At 50.3% G+C, this 14,052-nt stretch overlaps 1 protein-coding gene across 10 annotated transcripts in view; it reads right to left on the reverse strand.

The window, feature by feature from the left end:
- Nucleotides 1-359: 359 nt before the first annotated feature.
- Nucleotides 360-14,052, reverse strand: part of CDK5RAP2 (CDK5 regulatory subunit associated protein 2) — a 171,447-nt gene continuing 157,754 nt past the window's right edge. For 8 of the 10 annotated variants that reach the window (XM_055427760.2, XM_088838314.1, XM_055427762.2 and 5 more), the window contains 4 exons: nucleotides 13,337-13,480; nucleotides 3,569-3,695; nucleotides 849-895; nucleotides 360-450 (listed from right to left, as the gene is read on the reverse strand). In XM_055427760.2, the coding sequence (XP_055283735.2) occupies nucleotides 379-450; nucleotides 849-895; nucleotides 3,569-3,695; nucleotides 13,337-13,480 (390 nt within the window). In that variant the 3' untranslated portion in view covers nucleotides 360-378. Of the gene's footprint in view, nucleotides 456-848; nucleotides 896-3,568; nucleotides 3,696-13,336; nucleotides 13,481-14,052 lie in introns of all 10 variants that reach the window. The other 2 variants (XM_088838315.1, XM_055427759.2) reach the window with 1 other exon arrangement.

Here is a 14,052-nt window from a genome sequence, read left to right on the forward strand (position 1 = left end):
ACGTCACCTCCACCGCCGTCGTCTCGGGAGCTGACGGGGTAGCAGCAGAGGGCACAGTTCGGGGTCTGGAAGGACAGAAGGGAGCAGAGGACCTGGGACTGGTCACTCGGCTGTCCTGTGACCACACGAGTGGTCCGGACCACCCCAGAGTCCCCACCTCCAGGGAGGCCTCGGGGTGAGCGCTGGACTGAGCAATGGAGCGGCATCGCTCTGCAGGCCCGAGGGTGGGGGCGGATTTCTGAAGGACTGCTGGACACCGGCTAGAAAAGGAGATGGTGGGTGGGCATCCGGAAGAGGCCAGATAGCCCCTCTCCCCTCCGAAGTAGGAGCCCCACCCATGACAGACAGGCAGGACGAGATCAGTGGGAACCCCAAGCTTTATTGGCTCAAAGTTCTCCTCAGGAGCCTGGTCGGCTGGGACTGGACGTTCCAGGGTGGGCACTCCCGGGCCTGAGCTAGGAGAAGGGAGGGGGAAAAAATGAAAATTTTAGGTCACATGGAGGGTTTCTGGAGTATGATCCCTGACAGGGTTAAAGGTGAGTAGTTCTGACACTACTTTCAAAGACATGCTGTTTGATCAGTAACTATAGAACCAGATGATAATGAAATATTTATCATATGCCCACTGTGTGTCAGGCACCACTTGCTGCATTTCTCACTGGTTAAAAAACAAAGCACCAATAACTAGAAGAACCATCAAAAACGAGGCATGATAAACGAAACTGTTCACGCGCTGCTGGCAGAAAAATACAGCCGGCGGAGAACGGGGGACCCGGTTCCAGAGGAAGCCACTGCCTGCCCTACCCCCACGGCCCGCCCGCCGCACGGCCGTCTCCAAGCGACATTACCTCCAGGTTCCCTCTGGCCTTCCGAAGGACCTTGTGTGTCACAGCCACTAAGGAGACAGCAGAGAACGGGGTGATCAGACACGGATGCCCCGCAAGGGCAGGGAGGAGGCCTCCAGCCCCAAGTGGCTCAGGCCTGCAGACAGCCCCGCAGCGTCCAGACCCAGAGGTGTCCACCTCATCACACACCCAGGACCAAGTGACCCGTCAGAGAGGCGGGCCAGAGACCCCGCCTCAGGTCTAAGCCGCCACCTCTGTGACGCCAGAAGGCAGGGCGTGTGACACCACGTTACAGATGGAAACTGAGGCCCAGCAGGGCCAGGGGGACCCCCGAGCCCAGATCTGCGGCCTGGGCCATGCTGCGGGGAGGGGAGAGGCCCGCACCTGTCTCAGACCCCTCATCCCCCGGAGAAGCCGCTCTGGGAATGGGCGGTGCCCGCTCCAAGCAAACCCAGGTGTGCAGGCCAGGGCCGGGGGGTCACTGCAGTCCCGCGGCGGGCGCCTGACCACAGGGAGGACGGACGGACAGACATGGGACAGCTCCCTGCACCAGCAGCACGCTCCGCCTGGAGGAGCGGGTGGTGCGGGACCACCTCGCAGCTCCCTGGGCTCCGTGGCTGCGGACAGAGGCCCAGCGTGTGGGAATCCACAGGCAGGCGGAGAATCCACCTTGGGGCACAGCTGTGAAGGAAGATGGCTTCTCCCCGTAGCCCCTGTCTGTCCCCCAAACGCCAGGAGCAGGGGGAAGGCCTCCATTGACGGAGACGTGCCGGGTCAGGACTCATCCTCAACAGGCCCCGTGATGGCCAGGGACTCCATCTACGCCCGGGGAGGACACAGGTTTCCGGACTGGGTCCTTGGCCAGTGAGCCTGAGACCGACTCCCTGCTGGCTTATTCTGAAGTGGTGCCATGCAGTGGCCTTGAGAAAATATTTATTTCTTGCTTCACAAAAGCTTCCATCTGGAGGTAACAGAGTCTGCTAGCAATCTGTGACACCAGGGGAGGGCACAGATGGTGTGGGCCTTGTTTTTAACTGGGCGCAGTGAATCTCAGAGGTACCCACTGGCACTCTGTGCCCACCCCAGCCCCATGCCACAGGGAAGAAGTTCTTAACTTGGGTCTAGGGTCATGCTTCAGGGCATCCTAAATCCCTGGAAACCATGTGCAAATCTGTGTGTACACAGCTGTGTGCATCTTTCTGGGGAGAGAGATCACCTCTCCTGAGATTCACCAAGGGGCCTGGGACCCAGAGAAGATTAAGTGTCACGGCACTAAAACTATCAAACGAGTCACGTCTCACCTGGCCCGAGTCTGAACAGCACCACCCACCCTCCGAGCGAGAAGCCCCCACTGAGACGAGAAGCCCGAGGGACAGAGTGGGGAAGGGTTGGCCCCAGGCAGAGGCGTGCCTAGAGCCCAGGTCTGCCTGACAGCACCAGACCCCTTCCACCGAAGCCCCCAGCCTCAGTGGTGTCCAGCGGTGACCGGTAGTTTCCCAGCTGTGACCTCGGTGAGCACCCCCAGGGGGTCCTGCCTACTAGAGGCGGGACGTGTAGTGGGCGGTCCTCGGCCACACGGGAGGGTCTCACAGTCACTCTGTCCCCTCCTTTCCCGGCAGATTCTGAGCAGAGCTGGCGGGTTCACCTTGACCCAGGTGGGGAAGGGAGCGGTGGGGACATTCCCCCAACTCCCACCTAGTCCCTGAGAGCTGGAGCAGACCTGGGAGAGTCAGGGGGGGCGTGGGGTCTTGGGGGAAGTCACAAGCCGCCGGCTCGCCGTGCGACTTTGGGCAAGCCCTCCCCGCGGCCGAGACCAACTCGGGCCATGGGGAGAAATACGGAGATAGTGACACCAGCTTAGCAGAGGAGGTGCTACGACACGTCAGAGGTTAATGGTTTGCCACCACCTCCGTGCACAGAACTCAGTCTGACCTCATGGAATACAGGAGCCAAAGAACTAATGCTTATGGAACATCTGTTCTGTCCCAGGAAGAAGTACCAGAGAGCTGAGACATCACGCCCATCCCTTACAGATGAGAAAACAGGCCCACTTCTTTATGAAGCTGTGATGAGAAGCCAGGCCCACGCAGCCAGTCTGAGTCCTCTGGAATTACCGTCTCCGGTTAGAGGTGAGGACGCTACAGCTTGGAGAGCTAAAGGCTCCCTGGACTCGGGGCTGCACAAAGCACGCTCCCTCCTCCTCGCTGCGCCAGGCACCTGCTCCAGCCAATGGCCCGCTGCCACCACAGACACGACCTCGGTGGCACTGCCCCCATGCGGTCCCCCTTCCAGCGCACCTCTTCTCTACAAGGGACTGGATCTCCCAGGCCAAAGCCCCACAGGCATCCACCACCGTGCCAGGGCTACCTCCCTACTAGCTTTCAACACCATCCTCGCCCCTCCACGGCCCTGAACAGCCCCCAAAGAGGTCTCCCCACCTCCCAGCCACTCTGTGCTCAGCCACAGGGACCTAACACACGAGGGACACTGTGATCACTGATGCTGCTGCCTGGGTCTGGCCCACAAGGCCCCTTGTAAGTTAAGGATGTTGACAGGCCACCAGCCCACAGTCCAGCTGGGGTTGTGCCATCCAGAGGCTCTCGGAGGACCCCGGGTGAAGGATGGGAAGAAACCCAAATGCAGGAGGCATCAGAACAACCCAGGGCCAGGTTCAGTCTGCAGAGGCAGGGCCCAGACATGGCGGCCACCCCAGCACCACTCACACTGGTCGAAGATGACCTTCTCCTGGTTCTTGCTCAGCTGCAACAGCTTCAAGGTGTTTTGCAACTTCTTTTCTTGTTCAAACAGTTTTTTGTGGAGTTTGCTGATCTCTGCCTTCAGTTCTTCCATCTAAAGAGAAGGGGATTTAGACAAAAAAAAAGAATAAAGAACAGAAACGTCAGATTATATAGGAAGAACTGTAAAACCATATAAAAAGCACTCAACCTTCCAAACAAAGGTATTTGAGTAAAAACTAGAAGCCACGTGCTGCTGACCAGATGGAGGCAAGTGTCTAGGCACAGAGCCCTCAGGACTGCTGGCGGAGCTGCGAACTGGGGCAGCCCATGGTGGACCCAGGCTCGCTGAGACACAGCGGATGTTAGGATGCGCTTAACCCTCCGACCTAGCGAGTCTACGCTTGGACATTTACCCCCAAGGAAGGGCAATGCAGGTCCAAGAAGATGCCTTGGCTCCAGGATGTTCACCTCAGCACTGTTCACGGCAGGACAAAATAAACAACCTGATTTGCTTCGATAGGGATTTAGGTGACTTAATTATGGTACTTATATACAACGGAGTAATTTCGCAGTTGTTAAAAATGATGTTGTAGGACTTCATTTACTGACATTGAGAGATGATGCTAATTAGTGACAAAAGAGCCCAAAACAGCTCCTGTGGACCAGGGCACGCCGGTTTCACAAAATTGAACTCATATATCTCTATCCATAGGCATGTATATCAAGATGTCTAAATCATCTGAAGACAGAGAAATCACGGAAATGTTTACAGTGTTCCATTTCTCAGAGATGGGATTTGGAATATTTTGCTTTTCATTTTTTTAATTTTTCAGAATTGAGTGTTTTTCCCCAAAAACTATAATGCTGGTTTATTTTTAATGCTTACATCTTACAAAGAGGATATAAAGATATTATTAGGGGGAGTATGATCTATTAGGAGATCCTGCTTGATTTTTTTCAGAGACGGGGAGAGAATAGATGGATGACAAACCCATAGTTCCCAGGCCCCTAAAGTGAAATACGCACACCGTGGAGACTCTCTCGGGCTTCCCTGATGGCACTAGAGGTAAAGAAGCCACCCGCAAAGTGGGAGACTTAATGAGATGTGCGTTCGATCCCTGGGCCGGGAAGATCCTCTGGAGGCGGGCAAGGCAACCCACTCCAGCGTTCTTGCCCGGAGAGCCCCAAGGACAGAGGGGCCTGGCGGCTACAGCCCATGGGGTCGCAGAGTCAGACACGACTTAAGAGGCTGAGCACGCACGCAGCAACTCCCCTCCCCAGTCCCACTGAACCGCTGTGTGGGGTGAGCCACACTCCCCACTCATAACACACCCGGATTGTCAAATGCCGGGCACACTGAAACACCTCTGCTCCAAAGAGGGGAGATGGCAGGCTGCCGACCTGAGGAGAATCACTTTAGTCTGTCCCCAAACTTGTTTACGGCTCTTGTAATCAGTTATGTGATCTAATTTTTAAGTAAACTTATGAAATATGTGTATGAAAAGACAGAACTGGTTGAAAGAAAACCTGCATATGTTTCAGAGAAGACCTGATAAAGGCAAGTCACTAAAAAAAACACAAAAAAACCACATTTCTGCCAAATTAGGTATGGGTGAGTCAACTCTAAAAGATGTGGGAGGAACACAGTCTAGGAGAATTCTACATTCAAATTGCTTCGCAAGTGCCTAAGTTTTTTCTTCATCTTCAAGAAACAGAAATTGGAAGTGACAGACATACATTATGGATGTAGTTTATGAAAGAGAGGAGACGGGGAACTTCAATCAGCAGACCCATATTCAAAGAAAAGGCCCTGGCCCGACATCAAAAGCATGGCAAATGAATGTACATTGAACTGTTTTTAAGTTAAACTGAGATGTTTAAGGTGTGTGTCATTTTTTGATTCCCTGCTTTAACCTACTTTTAAGATTAACCAATCGTGTCAGCTACAAGGACGTCGACAGTGCTTCCAAAACAGATCCTAATTAAAACACGAGGTTTTCTTTGATTCCTCCTCAAGCTGAGAGCCCGGAGACTTCTGCTCTGGCCGCGGCTTCACAGGCCACACATTTTGGGACAAGGTCACTCTTCACTCAGAGCCCTGGGTCCACATCTGTAAACAGGGATGATGCCTGACCCTCCTGTCACATGCAGAAGATAGAGAATCAGAGAAGAGGTTCCCTGAAGACAGGAGGACGGTTACTGCTCACCTTGCCTGCCCAACCTGACCTCTCCTTCTAAAGTCAGCTCAGACAGCACCTTCTCCAGGAAGCCCTCCTTGAGACCCTTTCCTACCACAGCCTCGGTTGCTTACTGCTCCTCTGGGTGCCTGTCGTGTCCAGGGCTTTCCCTAACATTTCCCACTTCACGGTGGATTGCTTCCCCACCTACACTACAAGCTCCCTGAGGGCAGAACTCAATTCTTCCCTCTGACTCCCCAGTGACTGGCTCAAAGTAGGTGCTGTGAGACCATCTGCCAAGTGGTGGGTTCACCTGCACTCTCAAAACACCCTGAACGCCCTGAATTCTATCCAGCACTGAAGACAAGGAATTACATACAAGTGTTTGCTGTCTCTCTCAACTGAAAATCTTCATTTTCACAGGATGAAGATGCCAGGGTGGAAACAGCAGGGCTCCAGAGCCCAGTTCCATCGCTTCCAGATGCTGAGATGATGGAGCCAGTGAGCTTCAGTTCTCAGCAGTGACGGTCGCTCAGCCGTGACCGACTCTTGCGACCTCACGGACTGGAGCCAACGAGGCCCCTCTGTCCAGAGGATCTCCCAGCCAGAACACGGGGTGGGCTGCCGTCTCCTTCTCCGGGGTCTTCCCAGCCAGAACGCGGGGGTAGGCCGCCGTCTCCTTCTCCGGGGTCTTCCCAGCCAGAACGCGGGGGTGGGCCGCCGTCTCCTTCTCCGGGGTCTTCCCAGCCAGAACGCGGGGGTGGGCCGCCATCTCCTTCTCCGGGGTCTTCCCAGCCAGAACGCGGGGGTGGGCCGCCGTCTCCTTCTCCGGGGTCTTCCCAGCCAGAACGCGGGGGTGGGCCGCCGTCTCCTTCTCCGGGGTCTTCCCAGCCCGGGGGTCGAACCTCCATGTCCTGCACTGTATGCAGATTCGTTACCACTGACCACCAGGGATCCCTTCAGTTCTTACTTCTGAAAAACGGGACTAATACTACTCAGCCCTCTGGAGGCTCCTGGAAGGGATAAGATGAGATGCTACTGTACAGCAGAGTCCCTGACACCCAGCAGGAGCGCAACAGAGCAACTCTTCCTCAGGGCCACAGCGCTGAGATCAGAGCTGACTTAACGAGTGTACTGCCTGACTTCTCAAAACTGTTTTGTCTTTTTTTTTCCCGGTTGGTTTCTATTCTTTTTTAAAATGAAAAATTTCAAAATATTTACAGAAGTAGAAAGAACAGGAGAATGAACCACTAGACGCCCATCCAGCTTCAGCAGCTACAGCGACCAACTCACGGCCAGACTCGTTTCATCTATACCCCTGCCCATCCTCAGTCTAAAACTATTTTTAAAAATCAATCCTAGAACCCAATCATGTTTCACCCCAGAATATGTCAGCATACAGCTCTAAAAGAGAAAGACTCTTTTTTAAAAAACCACAATGTCATTATCACATCTAAAACAATAAGTACGACTGCTTAGTATCACCAAACAGATGTCGGCAGGTATATTCCTGATTGCATCATAATTTTATTATTTTTTTAAAACCACCGGCTTGACTCAGCTTCCAAATAAACGTCATGTTTTATATCTGACTGTTATGTCTCCAGTTCCTTTTAACCCAGTGGGCCTCAGAGTTACCAAGAAGCCTCGTACGAACAAGATCGCCGGGGCCACCCCCAGACCTGGTGACTCAGCAGGTCTCGGGTGAGGCGGAAGGTGTGCCTTCCCAACCAGGGTCCAGAGAGCCTCGGTGCTGCCCGTCCAAGGGACCGTGATCTGGGAACCGCTGCACGTCTGCAAGTTTCACTCTCTTTCCTCTCCCTTTCTTCTTAGGATGAAAAGAGGGTCTAAGCTCATGTGGTACAAATCCTGCCCCAGACCTGGAATCAAGCCATTTCACCAAGGAGTTCTAATTGCCTTTAGGAAAAAAAAAAAGGTACTCAGAAACCACAATTTGGCACCAGGGGTGCTCACTGGTACTGGCTTGGACGTTTTCAGAATCTTTTAAGTAAAGAGAACTACTAAATTTTTAAAATAGAAAATACATCTGCTGCTAAGTCACTTCAGTCGTGTCCGACTCTGTGTGACCCCATAGACGGAAGCCCACCAGGCTCCCCCATCCCTGGGATTCTCCAGGCAAGAACACTACATCAGGAGTTCATATATATGTATTTCTCTTCCCTGATAGTAAAAATTTCAACGTAAGTTATTTGTTTTATCCTATGATAAAATATAGTAATTTCAAAACATCAATACAAATATTACCAACAATATATTTACTAAAAATGGTTTAAATTTTTTGACAGTTTGTTCTTGCTCTTTCAGTATTTCCACCAAGAAAATATAATCGAATTACTGTGTTTGTCACTGAAATGTTACCGTTGTTTGACCGTGTGGCCTCCAGGATCTTAGTTCCCTGACCAGGGATCGAATTTGTGCCCCTTGAAGTGGAAGTTCAAAGTCCGAACCACTGGACCACCAGGGAATTTGTGAAATGTTTTCTCTTTGAGTGGTTATGCCTTCAATTATATACAGGAAAGTTGGTTTACCTTGAATATTTTAAAATTGTTTATCCCATTTTAATTTTTATTTATTAATTACATAAGGCATTTATAGAGTTTCAAAGTCAAATTTATGAAACAAGATCAGTTCAGAGAAATCTACCTTTTATTCTTGTTCTTCCATCTTCTTCCTTCCCACCCCCATATGTAAACTCTTATATTACTGTTTATCCTTTCTCATAAAAACATTTTTTTAGTCCATACAAATCATGTCTTATTTCTCAGCATCTCTTATAAAAATTCAAAAATGAAAGTGACTTTCTTGCCGGAAGGAGGGCTATGCTGCGATTGAAAGCATAAAATAAGTCCGGAACTAGACAGTCCATGTGGCTACTCCCCCGGACCAGTTAGTTGACCAAAGTGAATAGTCTTTTATTTTTTATGTTTAAAAAAATTTATTTTCACTTAGGGGATAATCGCCTTACAATACTGTGCTGGCTTCTGCCACACAAAACTGTGACTCAGCCGTGAGTATGTATACGTCCCTCCTCCTCCGCACACCCCTTCCCAGCCCTCCCCTCCAGGCGGTCAGAGCTCCGGGCTGCGCTCCCTGTCACACAGCAGCTGCTCACTAGCTGTCTGCTTTACATATGGTGACGGGCATGTTCCAGTGCCGCTCTCTCAACTCCTCCCACCGATAAAAATGTTTATAAACAAATATGTGCACATATTTGTATCTCTCCCACAACTTTCTTAGGTGAACTTATACATGTGATGCACACTTTTCAGAGTCCTAGGGGCTGTAGGAGACGCAAAATGACACTCAAAGAAAACACCAGGTAGTAAAAAAAAAAAAACCACTGGAGCTGCTGGTGGAAACCTGGAAATCTGCTTCACACAGATTTCACACCAAGAAAGAGGCCCTGTATGAAACACAGGCAGGGCCTGAAAGGCGGCTGGAGGCAATTCTACACCACGCAGGGGGTCTGTGCACACCAGCAACCACAGCGGAGCATCTCCCAGGGCCTTTTCCTGCCTCTAAAATTCTGTGATGCTAAAGTGAGCATAATCAATCACCTGAGAAACCCTCAGAAACAAGGTGCAAACCCTCACAAGCACTGACCAGTCCCTAGACTAATTTGCTAGTGGGGGAGAGATCAACGTGCCGATAATTTGTGTTTATTCACACGGATACACACACGGAACAGAAACAAGAACTGCATTCCATCTATTTAACAGACATTATTACTCTGTACTGAGCACAAAAACAGTGTATCAAGGGTGAAATATTTAGGTTAGACATATGCTTTTTAAAAATCATATGATCAAGCACTAGTTTAGAAGGATGCAAGGAAATTATTCATTCATTCGAAAATATGAACAAAACAGAGATGGCCCCTCATGGAAAACAGAGAAACACAGACATTAAACAGGTATGTACCTGTAACGTATGATAAAGGTTAGGATGAAACAGAAGAGGGCGCTGTGACGAACTCATCCGAAGCCCTCTCTGACCTTGAAGTAACATTTAAGCTGAGACCTGAGAGGTGAGAAAGAGCTGGAGGGAGGGAGCACTTCTGCTTTCTGGGCCTGAGATGGACACGAGCTTGCAGGGTTAGGAGGAAAGGCGAGGCCAGTGTGGAGCTGGAGCTTGGTGGGGGCTCCTCTCCAACATGCCATCTCCATCCACGCACAGATCTACTCACATGGTGATTGGACATGCACTCCTCGAGCTTGCTGCACCCAGGCTCCTCCCCAGGATCCCAGGAGGGACGCCTAAGGACAGGCCCAGCAGAACCTTCCAAGCCAAGAGCCGCTTCGCTGCTACTTCCCTGCCATGGCTGGGAGCTCTGAGGGCTGTTACAAGGTAACGAGATAGGTGATAATGTGGAATGCACATTTCCCTTCTACCTTCCTGCTGGACTTTGCCAAAAATTCATAGGTTAGATAAAGGAGGGAATATCTATCAGACTACCAAGGAAATAGCTTGAACTCTTCCTTAATTAACAGGCAGCTTCTTCCAGGGAGGCTTCTTTGATTACCAGACAGATGCTCACCTGGACCTAATATGACATGGCACTCACGTATACTGAAATCAGATGGATTATATTCTTTGCAGCCAAAGTGGAGAAGCTCTATACAGCCAGCAAAAACAAGACCGGGAGCTGACTGTGGCTCAGATCATGAACTCCGTATTGCCTAATTCAGACTTAAATTGAAGAAAGTGGGGAAAACCACTAGACCAATCAGGTATAACCTAAATCAAATCCCTTATACAGTAAAGTGACACATAGATTTAAGAGCCCAGATCTGATAGACAGAGTGCCTGATGAACTATGGATGGAGGTTCATGATATTGTACAGGAGACAGGAAGCAAGATCATCCCCAAGAAAGGGAAATGCAAAAAAGCAAAATGGCTGTCTGAGGAGGCCTGACAAATAGCTATGAAAAGAAGAGAAGCGAAAAGCAAAGGAGAAAAGGAAACATATACCCACTGGAATGCAGAGTGACAAAGAACAGCAAGGAGAGATAAGAAAGCCTTCTTCAGCGATCAGTGCAAGAAACAGAGGAAAATAATAGAATGGGAAAGACTAGAGATCTCTTCAAGATGATCAGAGATACCAAGGGAACATTTCATCCAAAGATGGGCTCAATAAAGGACAGAAATGGTATGGACCTAACAGAAGCAGAAGATATTAAGAAGAGGTGGCAAGAATCCAGAAGAACTGTACAAAAAAGATTTTTACGACCCAGATAATCACGATGGTGTGATCACTCACCTAGAGCCAGACATCCTGGAGTGTGAAGTCAAGTGGGCCTTAGGAAGCATCACTACGAACAAAGCTAGGGAGGTGATGGAATTCCAGTTGACCTATTTTAAATCCTAAATGATGATGCTGAGAAAGTGCTACACTCAGTATGCCAGCAAATCTGGAAAACTCAGCAGTGGCTACAGGACTGGAAAAGGTCAGTCTTCATTCTAATCCCAAAGAAAGGCAGTGCCAAAGAATGCTCGAACTACTGCACAATTGCACTCATCTCACACGCTAGTAAAGTGATGCTCAAAATTCTCCAAGCCAGGCTTCAGCAATACATGAACCATGAACTTCCAGATGTTCAAGCAGGTTTTCGAAAAGGCAGAGGAACCAGAGATCAAATTGCCAACATCCGCTGGATCGTGGAAAAAGCAAGAGAGTTCCAGAAAAATATCTATTTCTGCTTTATTGACTATGCCAAAGCCTTTGACTGTGTGGACCACAATAAACTGTGGAAAATTCTGAAAGAGATATTAATACCAGACCACCTGACCTGCCTCTTGAGAAACCTGTATGCAGGTCAGGACGCAACAGTTAGAACTGGACATGGAACAACAGACTGGTTCCAAACAGGAAAAGGAGTGCGTCAAGGCTGTATATTGTCACCCTGCTTATTTAACTTATATGCAGAGTACATCATGAGGAACGCTGGGCTGGAGGAAGCACAAGCTGGAATCAAGATTGCCGGGAGAAATATCAGTAACCTCAGATATGCAGATGACACCACCCTTATACCAGAAAGTGAAGAAGAACTAAAGAGTCTCTTGATGAAAGTGAAAAAGGAGAGTGAAAAAGTTGGCTTAAAGTTCAACATTCAGAAAACTAAGATCATGGCATCTGATCCCATCACTTCATGGCAAATAGACGGAAAAACAATGGAAACAGTGGCTGATTTTATTTTGGGGGGCTCCAAAATCACTGCAGATGGTGACTGCAGCCATGAAATTAAGACGCTTACTCCTTGGAAGAAAAGTTATGACCAACCTAGATAGCATATTAAAAGGCAAAGACATTACTTTGCCAACATAGGTCTGTCTAGTCAAGGCTATGGTTTTTCCAGTGGTCATGTATGGATGTGAGAGTTGGACTGTGAAGAAAGCTGATCGGTGAAGAATTGATGCTTTTGCACTGTGGTGATGGAGAAGTCTCTTCAGAGTCCCTTGGACTACAAGGAGATCCAACCTGTCCATCCTAAAGGAAATCAGTCCTGGGTGTTCATTGGAAGAACTGATGCTGAAGCTGAAACTCCAATACTTTGGCCACCTGATGCAAAGAACTGACTCACTGGAAAAGACCCTGATGCTGGGAACGATTGAGGGCAGGAGGAGAAGGAGATGACAGAGGATAAGGTGGTTGGATGGCATCACCGACTCAACGGATGTGAGTTTGGGTAAGCTCTGGGAGTTGGTGATGGACAGGGAGGCTGGTGTGCTGCAGTTCATGGGGTCGCCAAGAGTCGGACACGACTGAGCAACTGAACTGAACTGAACTCACACACACAAACCCCAAGGATGGCATCTGCTCTACCTGACTCCTGAGCTGTGCCAGGGCAGATGCAAATGAGCATGGGGTGGGAGCAACTGTTCTTAATTCAGTCACGTTCAAGTTACTGCCATGTCTAGCTTTTAAAGGAAATTTAAGTGGCTTTGTAATAAATGATTTTCATTGCCTTAAAAAAAAAAAAAAGCAAAACTAGTTTCTAAGTAGTTAAAATAGATTTACAAAGCCCACTAAAATATGATGCTGAAAGCTATCAAAAGGAATCAAAACAGTCCAGAGAAAAGGCATCAGAAATGAAAGAGATCTTGAACAGAAGGGAATGAGCTAGTCCGTGAGGACAATCTGGGACTTAAAAGCTTATCAAGTACAAGTCGGTCCTTGGGATTCAACACTGGTGCTGCCAACCCGGCTCTGCGTCCTTGGGTGTGTGCCTCACTGCCCGAACCGCAGTTTCCTCGTGTTTAGAACGTGGACAGGGCTCCTCCCCAAACAGCCGTGCTCAGAGTCGGGCCAGGGTCAGGTCCATGCTGTAGGCCGAGCTTGCAGGGCACCAGGGGACCGAGGGAGAATAGGCCTGCAGCAGCCAGCGTGATGTTCAACGTGCCACTCAACAAGCACGGAGGCTTCCCTGCCACCCTCCGTGTTCCCAAGTGGAGGGCACGACTGCTGAGGGCCAGGCCCCGGGCTGGACATGGAGGCAGCGGAGGCCCAGGACTGGCAGCCCCCTGGAGCCTCTGCATCCGCGTGCCGCCACCCACCTGTTCCCAGCGGAGCGTGCACTGGCCGTCGGCAGGCGGCAAGACCTTCCAGAAACGCGCCAGCAACCCCGCGGCCTCGTCCAGGGTCAGTCTGGCGGCACTCACGCCAGTGACAAAGCTGCTCCGGGGCGCCGCGTGCGGACCCTGCATCGGGGAATGAGAAGGCTGTTAGGTGGAGTCTGGAGAAAGACCATGGACAAGCTGGCTCTCACGGGCAGCTCAATCACCAGACCGCAGGGCCTGCGTTCCAGACTCTGAGCCAGAGCCTGGCACGGACGACATCAATGTACGGTGAAAGCCGGTGAATTACACATTATGAGGGAACCTCGTTGGTGACACTAGGCCCATCAATAAGCATGATCAGTGGCCACCTGAGTGCACTGTATTTACTTCGGCCAGAAGAGGGTCCGTGGCCGGTCCTGCCCTGCCCCGCGGCCCCAGAGCGGACGATGCCAACGGCCAGCAATGCAGCGTGACTGTTTCTGTCCCCTGCATCCCCAGCCCACCTGCTGCCAGAGGGACTCACCCCGTCAAGTCTCCCTCACCCCTCGGGCAGGCAGGAGCAAGTCAAACTGGGGAGTTTCTCAAGGGTACAAGAAAGCGAAGAATATGAACCCCAGAAGGGAAAGTACGAAATCGATTTTCTTTAAAAAAAGAAATGCGTATTATCTCCACAAGTAGTAAAATAAAAACAAAACAATATGACACACCCTGTT

The sequence above is a fragment of the Moschus berezovskii genome, chromosome 7 (genome assembly GCF_049115385.1).
Source record: "Moschus berezovskii isolate FMDL1 chromosome 7, NW_MosBer_1.0, whole genome shotgun sequence".
NCBI lineage: Eukaryota > Metazoa > Chordata > Mammalia > Artiodactyla > Moschidae > Moschus > Moschus berezovskii.